Consider the following 10,844-nt stretch of genomic DNA (forward strand, 5'->3'; position numbering starts at 1 on the left):
AGAGAGAAAGAAGTGCGGGAGAAATGTGCCAGTCTAGAGAGGAGGCTTTGCTGGAAAGATGGCAAAGTCTACCAAGTCCTCAAAAGCATAAGGGAAAAATAATAAGGTTGCTTATATTTGATCCCACCTGAGAACTACTCTGGACTTTCAAAGAAGACGAGCCGTAAAGAGATAGTGAGAGTGGAACAGCCGCGCCAAACCTCTTGTCATTTGGAAACCAAGCTGTATAAATAAGGAGTCTTTTTATCATTCATTATTTTACACACCTCTTATTCACCTGCTCTCTCTGAACGGTCCTGATCTCCATGCTCTCGTCACCTCTCTGTGACTCACGATTTGGGTTGCCCTTTGCTGCACCCTTCCCCAATTCTGCCTCATGCTCATTTCCGAGCATCCTCCACTTTCGGTGGGAGTAAAGGACACTGGGACTGGCAACGGATCGGGCTTTGCATAGTTAGTGTTCTGCTGACATCACAGGGCAGGAGTTGCCCGTGTCATCAGGACCGATCCTTTGGGAGGGACGCACGCGCGTGTCGACTCTCCTAGGGCCGCCTTCAAAGCCCGCTCTGGTCAGCAGCGAGACAGTGATGGCATTAGGCTTTGGCTCATGCCCGCTATCTGCAGCTGGCTGTGTATTATCTCTATAATGCAGCAGCTGAAGCTGCCTTATTGGGTTCAGTGAAGTTACAACATGTGTGTAGCTGAGGGCAGAGCTTAACCCTGTCGAGAAATGGGGGCATCGGTACTCAGACAGCCAGGAACTTTTGTTCCCAGCTCTTATTTCCTTTCCATCCTCCTGTCTGCAGTTCTTGGTTGCTGTCACCGACCCTATTATGTGGCCCCAGCCTCCTCCTGCGAATCTCCTATCATAGCAGCAAAGCAAAGCAAAGCAAGCAAACAAAAAATAATAACCTCAACATTGCTCCTTTTCTCCCTCAATTCCAGAACAAATAGAAAAAAATGTTGGAAAAAAAAGGCAGCGGCAGCAGCAGTAGCAGCAACCACAGAACAGATGGTGAATTTTTTTGGTAACGCTATTTCTCTCCAAGGTTTTTTGCCTCTGTGTCTGCGCAGGCTCCGTGCCCGTCCAAGCTCTCCCCGCGGTAAGTGTGAATGGTGCTGCCGCTGATCTTATGGATATTGATTCCATCTCACAAAAATGTGTTGCAGCAAAGGGAATTCGCCCTGTCGACCTTCAGCTTTGCTTCCTGCTGGAAGTCGGTGACGCACGAGCAAATGGCAGAGCCATACCGAATGGAGCGGGGGGGCGAGGTGGGGGGAGAAATATTTGCCAGTTTGATTTTGTGGAGGAAACTTTGTGGACAGATCCTAAAATTAATACATGCCTTGTCCCCCCCCCAAATTTATCACCTGTGTCCTTGCAAGTCAGAAGAAGCTCTGACTTCACAACAACCTATGGCTTGTGGAGAGGAAAGTCAGAGAGCGGTGGAGTGGTTGGGGAGCAGGTTTGGGAGCCTGGTTTCTAGTTGTGTTATCATCTGCTTGATTTGGGGCAAGCGGCGTGCCTCAGTTTCCCTGTCTTTAGAATACAAATAATAAGTCTTCACAAGGGGTCTTTTGAAGGTTAGTTAAGCCTGTCGGTCACCAAGGCCTATGGTCAGGCAAAATATTAGTGCACCCTTGTAACAAAATGAGTCCGATGTTGATGGCAGTGGTTCTCAACCTTTTTGGACTCAAGAAATCCCTTGCTGGACATGAGGTCTCCTCCATAACTTGTGTAAACTAAGCAGCACACAATTTAAAAAATGAATATATATATATATATTCCTGTGCTTACCTCCTTGCAGAGAGGTTAGGCAGTGGGGGGGAGGTATCAGGCAGGGAGGGACAAGCCTGAGCCTGCATTTATCTGCTTAGCTCCTCACCCTTCAAAGGATCTGGCAGCACCCAAGGGTGCCATGGCCCCCTGTTTGACCATCATTGGTGTAGGGTGATATTATGTTTGAGAAGGGCTCAAGTCACTTGGATCCAGGCTCTTCCGCAGCTTGGGGGTGTTTTGTTCAGGAGTTTGTTTCGGCCCTGTCTCTTTTCTGTTTTTCATAGAAATAGGTGAGGCAGAGCTGAAAGTGGGCATCTACACTGTCCTCATCAACCTTGGCACATGGACCTCCACACTTGTCTGGAGTCCCCTGGTGTTACTATATAGACCCCAGTGCAAGATCAGGGCATAAATTCATATAGTGATAGTAAAATGCAGCCACATCTGGGGCACAGGACAGCGGTCGGTGCAGTGCACAACAGTGGGAGGAGGGGAAATTTTAGTCACTAAGTGAAACGCCTCCTGCTACAAAACAAGCCTCTGTTCTAATGCACGGTGGTGTTTCCAGACTGCCCGTATGGGTGCGGAGATCTGCCCACAGGCATTACATGACAGGATCGGCCTCTGTGTCTGTGCTTGTTCTCCAGCCTGGCAGCTTCTTTCTTTATTGTCCTGGATTCTCTAAGCAATGACGTGTATCATGAGTAAATGCTTATTTCCCTCCATTGGCCTTGATGAGCCTTGTCTCTTCCATCTCCCGTCCAGAGTTTTAATTGTTGTTGTTATTCCTGTAATTATTCTTAGAGAGTCAGTTTTACGCCACGAGATGGGCCCACGGTTGGCGTGCTTTTAAGTCACTACCAGCTTGCGCCGTTGCTCCAAGCCCAGCCCAGCCAGAGATCAGAAGAGGGGCTCCCAGGAGACCTTCCAGGGCTGTAGCTGAAAACTTCCAGGGGACACCACCTGTTTCCTGGGCAGCCCATCAGGACAGGGCTCCCTTAACAGGTGCTTCTCTCAGAGCATGTTCTCGTTAGGGTGGGTGATTGCAGCTGTGCCAGCAGCCAGCTCCAGCCACAGGCTGTGTAGTAGCCGTCTGGTCCTCAAGCCAGATGCAGACCACGGGGTCCCAGAGCAGGACTTGGTAGATGGATCTTCCTTGGAGAGTCAAGCTGGGTAAGCTGAGGACTGCGTGGGGGGTTAAGTGTGGGCAGGTTGGGGACGTAGCACGGAGGGTGGGGGCTCGTGAAGAGAGCCCAGGGGCAGGGGAGTTAGTAAGAGCCAGGTATTTGCTGGGAAGCACGGCACAGAGGCATGCTGGCATCCTCATGGCTGGAGGAGCAGGCCTGGTAGGTCGACCCTCCCTCTGCTGCACCTGTGCGCCGCCGCCTTTCAGGGGGGACTGAGCAAAGAGCTTGCTTTAGTGTTTTTAAAGCCGTGGTCTATTCACAGGACTAGCCTGTGCCCTTTCTCTTGATAACCAGGGTTTGGCTTGAGTTGGGAGAGGAGAGGGGCATCTTCCTCTCCCTGCAAAGCTGGTGTGAGGTGACACAGGTGCTTAGCAGGTCTGAGAAACATTAGGTTCGTGGCCACTGAGCTGCTAGCACAGCGACCATCCACCTTTCCCTTTGTGAACGGCCATGATGTCCTCCGGCCAAAGCCACGGACCTCTCCCCTGTCCTGACACGGGGAATTTGGCCAGTGCAGACCCACTTGTCACCAGCACCGTTGTTACCGTTTCTGACTGCGTGGACTAGCTGTCAGGCTTAACAGTTTCTATTTGAATTTAACACATCTATGCTAAACATACCGTATTAGGCCTCTCCAGGGTTGATCAATATTTAATGTGGAATTTACAAAGATTGACTCGAGGATGCATTTAAAATTGGAGCATTAGCCGCAGGTGGCAATTTCTGAGACACAGCAGCAGAGTTTGATTATTTAGCGAGATGGCATTTTGTAAATTTAAAATAATACAGAGGGCGGTGGGGCCTGCTGCTGCGCGCTCTTCCCTAAATTGTTGACTTTTCAATTGTTTTGTTGATATTCAGCATTAACCAGTGGCACAAGATTATTTATCTGCCACGTATGATTAGTCCGGTTTCTCATCCTGCTGCGCCGTGCTGTCTGTTGTGGGCACTGCTCACCTAATGCAAAGAGGAGACCTGAAAGGAAAAACATCTCACCTCCCTTTCTCTTGCGTTCTTCTTTTCACCTGTGGATTGCAAAGGAGGGATGGATCATTAGCACCATTTTGTAGGGGGTGGCGGAGAGTGACTAGCACAAGAGTGGCAGCAAGTCAGTGGGGGCGCTGCGGGTCGAACCCAGGCCGGCAGGGTCCCAGTCCTGTACCCCGTTTCATGTAGCTGCCGACCTAGAACATCTTTGGTGGTGGTGGGTTGCAGGGAGAGTGTGGAAACGGTTGGGTCCAGGAGGTTGGTACCTCAAATCCATCTTACATGCTGTGTTAGACTTAGGAGGTGAGCTAGAAAAAACACTCTTAATTGCTGGCTCTTCACAGCTGCTAAGCACCTGTCAGTCCAGTTTGAGTCACTGGGAGTTATGGGTGTGCAGAGTCTTGCCTAATACTACAGAAACCATTAGTGGCCAAGTCTGGATTAGAAGTTGTTAGTTGTCAGCTCTCACCCCTATGTCCCTCTCCAGCACTTGCCTTCTAATATTGCTCAGCATGGATAGATTCCCACTGCCCCCCCTGCCCTGCGCTTGGGTAGATTTTTGCTCAGAAGACTTGCTTAAATGTCAAAGGGTTGGCTTTGTAAATGCAATGGTAATACCCTGGCATCATGCCTGGTGTGATGCCCAAGAAGGACTTCACTGAACTGCACTGATTGGAAGGGGAAAATTTTCTGAATTGCGCTCCTCTCCGTGCCCAAATCTAACCCACCAATGAAACAGAAGTTAACCATGCTGCATCATTTGAACAACATCTATTTGCTGAGAATAGGACAGTGGGGGTTTTTTTGGGAGGGCGGGTTGCTAGTTTTTTTTGAGTACCTTGTGTTTGCATGGCACTGTGAATGCACTGCTTGCTAAGTATTAGTTAGTAACAGCAGAAGATACCCCTCTCCCCCCACAGAAATAGAATGACATTAGCCCAAAAACAGATTTGAGATTTGGCCTGGGGTGGGGGTTTTGTGAGCAAGGGAAAACTCCCCGAATATTAATACTAGCGTGCATGTGATGGAGATTTCGGCTGTATACATATTTAGGGGTGCTATTATCTAGATCATGATAAGCCTTCATAATATACATTAAGCAAACGCATTCTCAACCAGCCCAGCTTTTCATTGTGTTGCTCGGCATGCTCGGTGACACTGTTATTGGCATCCTTGAGACCTGGGCCACTTCTCGTCCCTACCTCCCCCAATAAGTTCTCGCTGCGATCTATTAATCTTTACTAAAGCAATGAGACTGGGGTAGGGTATTATGCATGCACACAATACGTGTGTGCACACAGACTAATCAAATTGCTGTTTTATCTTGGTTTGGTAGTGCTGTGAGCTACATTAATAAGAGCTGACAGATTTGAAATAGCTGATCTCAGTTGATTCAGATTGTGAATGCAGCAGTCGCTCAAGTGACCGGGCCATGGGACTGAATGTGGTGACTTTCCAGTTTATGGTCTGGAGTTTTTTTTTTATCTAGAGATGTAAAGGGCAGCTTGGACTAACTCCACAGAGTGATTTCTCCATCTAGACAGCTGCAGGCAGGCAGAGCTGCCCCCGTTATGCCCTTCATATTCTTGGTTTGATTTTACTGATTCAAGTTATACCAGTAAAAGAAACTCCATAACACATTCAAGTAGGGCACTGTTCTGGCTTTTACTTGTTTATATATCATCTCCTCATTTCTCAGGTGTAATTGAGATCATGGCATTCATCTGGTAGCCTGAGAACCAGAGTGGACGCAGGTGAATTCAGAGCAAGAGAGACTTTCCTGACTTAGTCTGTGACCAGGGCAAGCCATTGAGCCTGTTTCTGCTTTTCCATCTGGAAAAGTGGATTTGACAATAACTCGACTCCCAAGGTGCTGTGAGCAGTAGCGTACAGGGTGTGTATCATTATATGAAGATGAGCCAGTTTCATGATCCAAAAAAGTAAATGAGTGACCTTCATGTCAAGGTATGAGTCTGTCTAATAGGGGGCTGCATTATACACACCCACTCCCCATCTCTTGCTCTCTCCCCTCTTCGCTCACTAGTCCAGTGGCTCTAACCACTGTAAGTCTCAGTTATATTTAGTAGTTTTCTTATGGCCCCATGTGACTTTGGGAATATCTACGAATTCATGTAAAAAGGATAAAGTAACTTTCTAGCCATTGCAATTGCAAAGATCAGTCTGAGAATCTGACCCGAGTGCACTTACAGGCTCAAAAGTCAGAAGGCAAATACAAAAAAAAAAAGACCGTGACTTGTTATTTTCAGATCATTATAATGATTTTGAGGACCTGTCTCAACATTTTGGAGTGCTAGGGATTAGCAATGCAATATATGAACATTAAATCGACTCATTAGTTTTCTCTTAGTCTGACGCGTCGCTATTACATCTTTTCATGCAAACTGAAGAGATTTTTAAGCCCAAATTCAACCTGTCAAATGCATTTCTTACTGACAGGGGAGGGAAATCCGCAACTGCATGTTTTATGGGGCAAAATGCATCTTTCCCCTCTCCCTCTAATTGTTGTACTAAGACTATGCTCAACTTTGTATAATTATAAAAATTAAAAGCAGCTTGTTTCATACATGGGGATGGAACGCAACATATGGTAGTAACAGAGTTGTTCATAAATATGAATGTTTTTATATTTAAAAAAAAAGGTTGAAACACATTGCTAACAAACAAATTGTCTGTTATTGAGAACACCAATTACTTCTACAAGAAAACAAAGCCTCCACATCCCCCTACAGGTGCAATCTCCCAGAGACCCCGCTTCATGAATATGGAATGACAATTAGATGTTTTATTTAAAACTTTGGATGCCCTAAGAAAAAAAATCTATTTATTTCCCTAAATAGAGTCTGATTTATCCCAACAGAATAGGAGGCTGGTTGCTCTGCTTTCTGCAAACTGAAACCCCCCCACCTGATATAGTCAAGTATTTCCTTGCTTTAAACCTTGCTTTAAACCTTTAAAGCTTTGCTTTAAACCTACAATGGAAAGGGGGCCGTATGGTCAGGGGGCTGGATCAGGACTTGATCGTGGCTTTGTCCAAACTTCTTGTATTCCTCAGGCAACTTACTCTGTCTGGGCTGCCTTTGTAAAATGGAGATAGAAATATTTCTCCTGTCCTCACCCTAGTTACTGGTAGTTAAGCTTTGTCCCAAAGAACATGCAAGCTGCCCGTGTTTATTCAGTCCCTGGTGCAGTAGGGCAGCGATTTACTGCAATACAAAGCGCATACAGCAGACCCACGCTTTCCTTCTGCTTCTGCATTGTGCTCTTTAATAAGGCTCAAAAGTGGCTATGTCTTATTGGCTTCCACTATCAGACATCCCCAGAGGGTTAAGCTTGAGGGCTTGGCGCTGGTTTTAGCACTCCGGGCTGCTCGGACCCTGGGGAGCTTGCTGTACTTGAACCCACCATGTAGATTCAGCTTTCGGCTTGGTAGGTGGCCAGCGACGGGGGCTGCGGCACTGTGCGATTCAAGGATTGAGCTAGTTCGACTAAAAACGCGGGCATCACTTTATTCTCCAGAGCAGGGAGCAGACACATTTTCCTCTGTGATGTAAGGCCACTTCACACAGCTTCTGTGAAAGGCTCCTAGTCGCTTTATAGATCCTAATGAAACAAATCTCAACTGCCCCCGCCGCAAGGTAGACCACCTCAATTTTTAGACTGGGAAACTGAGGAACAAAGATATTAAGCCACTTGTTCAAGGTCATGCAGTGGCTTCTTAGCAGAGCTGAGATCAGAGACCAGGAGACTTGATCCCAGGCCTTTGTTCAGACCGTTACAAGTTAATGCTACCTCTTAATCAGCAGCTTTTTTGGGCACAGAGGAGACAGAGGGACCATCCTCCTGGCACTGAAAAGATGAGAGCTATAGGGCAGGACAGCTAAGTGTGGGAGGCCTGAGCACTCCTGATGTAATAGTGGGAAAGGATCACAAATTTGGGCCCAAACAGCAACAGCTGACCCATCTCCCTGGGAGTGAGAAGTTAATAAGTGCTCATGGAGTCAGCACCTGTGGGACCAGATGCCTAAACCAGAAGAGTAAATCCTCCATATCCACGTTAGATATGAAACGTAACAGATGTGGAGGGAAGAGGACTTTGCTCCCCGCCTCCCCAAATTGAAGTACTAATGTGACAAGCGTCGTGATTAGGGCTGACGTTCAGCTCTGAACATATATACCATTATAGATTATTATGTAAATCAGCCACTTAATATTGCTGCTTCCATACACGGCAGGGTTGGTGTGAACCTGGAAAGTGGTAGGGATGAGACACGGGTGACAACCTCTTAACTCAGATGATTTATACACTGACAAAGATCATTCCAGTAGCAGAGCTTGCATAGCGCGCGCGTGTGTGTGGGGTGGGGACATGCCACACCATGCTCCGTGCCAGCAAGGGAAGTGAACACAGCCGATCAGCTTACACACTACTCGTACATCATGGAAGGGACGCGTCACATGAATCCGGAGAAATGAGTCGTTTTGCAGGCCTTTGTGCGATGGCAATTTGCATTTCTGTAGCACCCTTTGTCTGCAACGCTAAAATGATTGACAGCGTGGATAATTAAAAGAGCCAGGACCCGCTGAAGTAGAGTGTGGGATTTTTATAGCCATCTAGCAAATGGGTAAACTGAGGTAAATGCAAGGCACTCCACCTAGATAGGAGGAATCCCCAGCACACCTACAGGTTGGGGGATGACCTCCTCGGCAGCTCAGAGGCTGAGAGAGATCTTGGAGTCATAGTTGACTCCAAGATGAACGTGACCCGGCAGCGTAACGAGGCCATCAACAAAGCCGGTCACACCTTGTCGTGCATGAGCAGGTGCATGACCAACAGATCGAGGGAGGTGATGCACTGGTCAGGCCGCAGTTGGAGTAACGTGTCCAGTTTTGGACGTTGCACTTCAAGAGGGACACAGAGGATCTGGAGAGGGTCCAGAGGAGGCCACTCGCATGATTAATAGCCTTCGTGCAAGACCCTACAAGGGGAGGTTGAGGGATCTGGATCTCTTCAGCCTTCGCAAGAGGCGGCTGAGGGGAGACCTTGTAGCTACCTAGAAGTTCATCAAGGGAGGACAACAGGGAATTGGAGATGCGCTGTTTACCAAAGCGCCCCAGGGAGTAACTAGGAATAATGGGTGCAAACTAGCGGAGAGGAGATTTAGGTTAGACATTAGGAAGACATTTTTCACAGTAAGGGTGGCCAGGATCTGGAACGGGCTGCCAAGAGAGGTGGTGCTGTCACCTAGCTTGGAGGTCTTCAAGAGGAGGCTTGACAGTCACCTGGCTGGGGTCGTCTGACCTCGGTCCTCTTTCCTGCCAGGGGCAGTGGGTCGGACACGATGATCCATTTTGGTCCCTTCCGACTCTATGATCTATGAGGTAGCTCTCCTCCCATGGCCACGCAGGAAATCAGTGTTTAGTTAAGCGTGTTTCTCAGATTGGAGCTGAAGTTTGCAAACTATCAGAGCCTGAAATCAAGACCTACCGTCCATGTAAGGCACATGAAGTGGCCTGACTTCCTCCTCCTCTGAAATGCTCATAACTTTGTGGTGACCAGTGACCTTCAGGCAGTCCCACTGCCTCTGTCCAGTGCTTTCTAGGCCTCTATTTGTACGTCGCATCCCTTCACCTGAACAGATTATGCGTTATGCATTTGAATAGTATGTATGAGTGATTCATTCTCTCTCCTCCCCAGCCTGGTCTCCCTTGGGATGCTTTTGGAAACAAGATGTGGCATCTCAATGAGTCTATTCTCCAGCTTAAATGTTAAACAAAGAAATATATTCTGTGTGCTTTGTATATAAACAGAACCCGGATTACATTTCAATCGCCCTATAAGATGAAGTGCCTCTCCTGTTGTGTGTCTCTCTGTTTAAAATAAGATTTCCTGCTGATTCCCTTGTAAGATACAGCGATAACCACTTTGTGCAGCAATAAAAAAAATCAGCGCAGCGATGAAAGGGGAGAAGGCGCGGTTCTCATGCAGGGCTCGGCTTGCCTTCAGCACGTCACCCCCAGCTCCCCTGGCCTGGGCTTTCCATTTATGACTACTTTTCATCTGCAGATCTGAAAAACCTGAGCCAAAGGAGATAAGTTTTGATAGATGGGCAGGCTCGAAGCACACAAACTTATTAAAAAGCTGCATCCAACTCCCAGTGAAACCAGTGGTAAGGCTGCTGTTGTTTTCAGCGAGCATTGGATGAGGCTCCATATGACCTGGCCTAAATGAATCAGTGATAGAGTTGGGAGAAGTATCTGGATCTCCAGGATCCCTGTGGTGTGCTTTGCCTGTCGAGTCACAGTGTCTCGCTCTTGGTTTCCAGCTGTGTTTAGCTCTGGTGCCGTTGGAGCTTGAGGCTGAACGTGCATGAACATGTTGGAGATGCATCTTTGATCTTAAGAAATCTGGACTTTCAGAAATGTATCTTAAGGGACCAAGGAAGGGAAGCAGACCCTCCACCTTCGGGTTACTGGGATTTAGAGAAGGAACAAAGTGGTTGGGTGCCCCAGCAGTGGCAACTGCTGGGGCTTGGATCCAGGCCTGGCTGGAAATTGGCTCAAAATTGTTCCTTATACGAAAAGTAGGCAGGAGACAGGGCTGGTTGGCACCTTTATAGACCAGCTCATTCAGAGAGGCATGAGCTTTTGAGAGATGCTATGCTGAAGGAAAGGAAAGGTAGGTGATTGTGCTCGCTTGTAGGCTGCGGTCCATATCACGGCAGCGAGCCAAGGGCTGAGCTGCCTTCATCCCAGAGATGGCTCCTCAAGGTCAAAGTTGAAGCTCACTGTCAGGGCAAGACGTGATGCTCGCATTGCCACTCTGTGTGGATGAAGTCCAGTACTTAGGTTTCCAGTGCCCTCCTGTAGAG

General features: G+C 47.8%; 1 protein-coding gene across 1 annotated transcript in view; it reads left to right on the top strand.

Annotated features, from left to right (window-relative positions):
• Positions 1-102, top strand: part of CCDC182 (coiled-coil domain containing 182) — a 591-nt gene extending 489 nt beyond the window's left edge. The window contains exon 1 of the mRNA XM_006016139.2: positions 1-102. This exon is cut by the window's left edge and continues 489 nt beyond it. Within this exon, the coding sequence (XP_006016201.2) occupies positions 1-102 (102 nt within the window).
• Positions 103-10,844: the final 10,742 nt, after the last annotated feature.

Source organism: Alligator sinensis, unplaced genomic scaffold (genome assembly GCF_000455745.1).
Source record: "Alligator sinensis unplaced genomic scaffold, ASM45574v1 scaffold118_1, whole genome shotgun sequence".
Taxonomy (NCBI): Eukaryota; Metazoa; Chordata; order Crocodylia; family Alligatoridae; genus Alligator; species Alligator sinensis.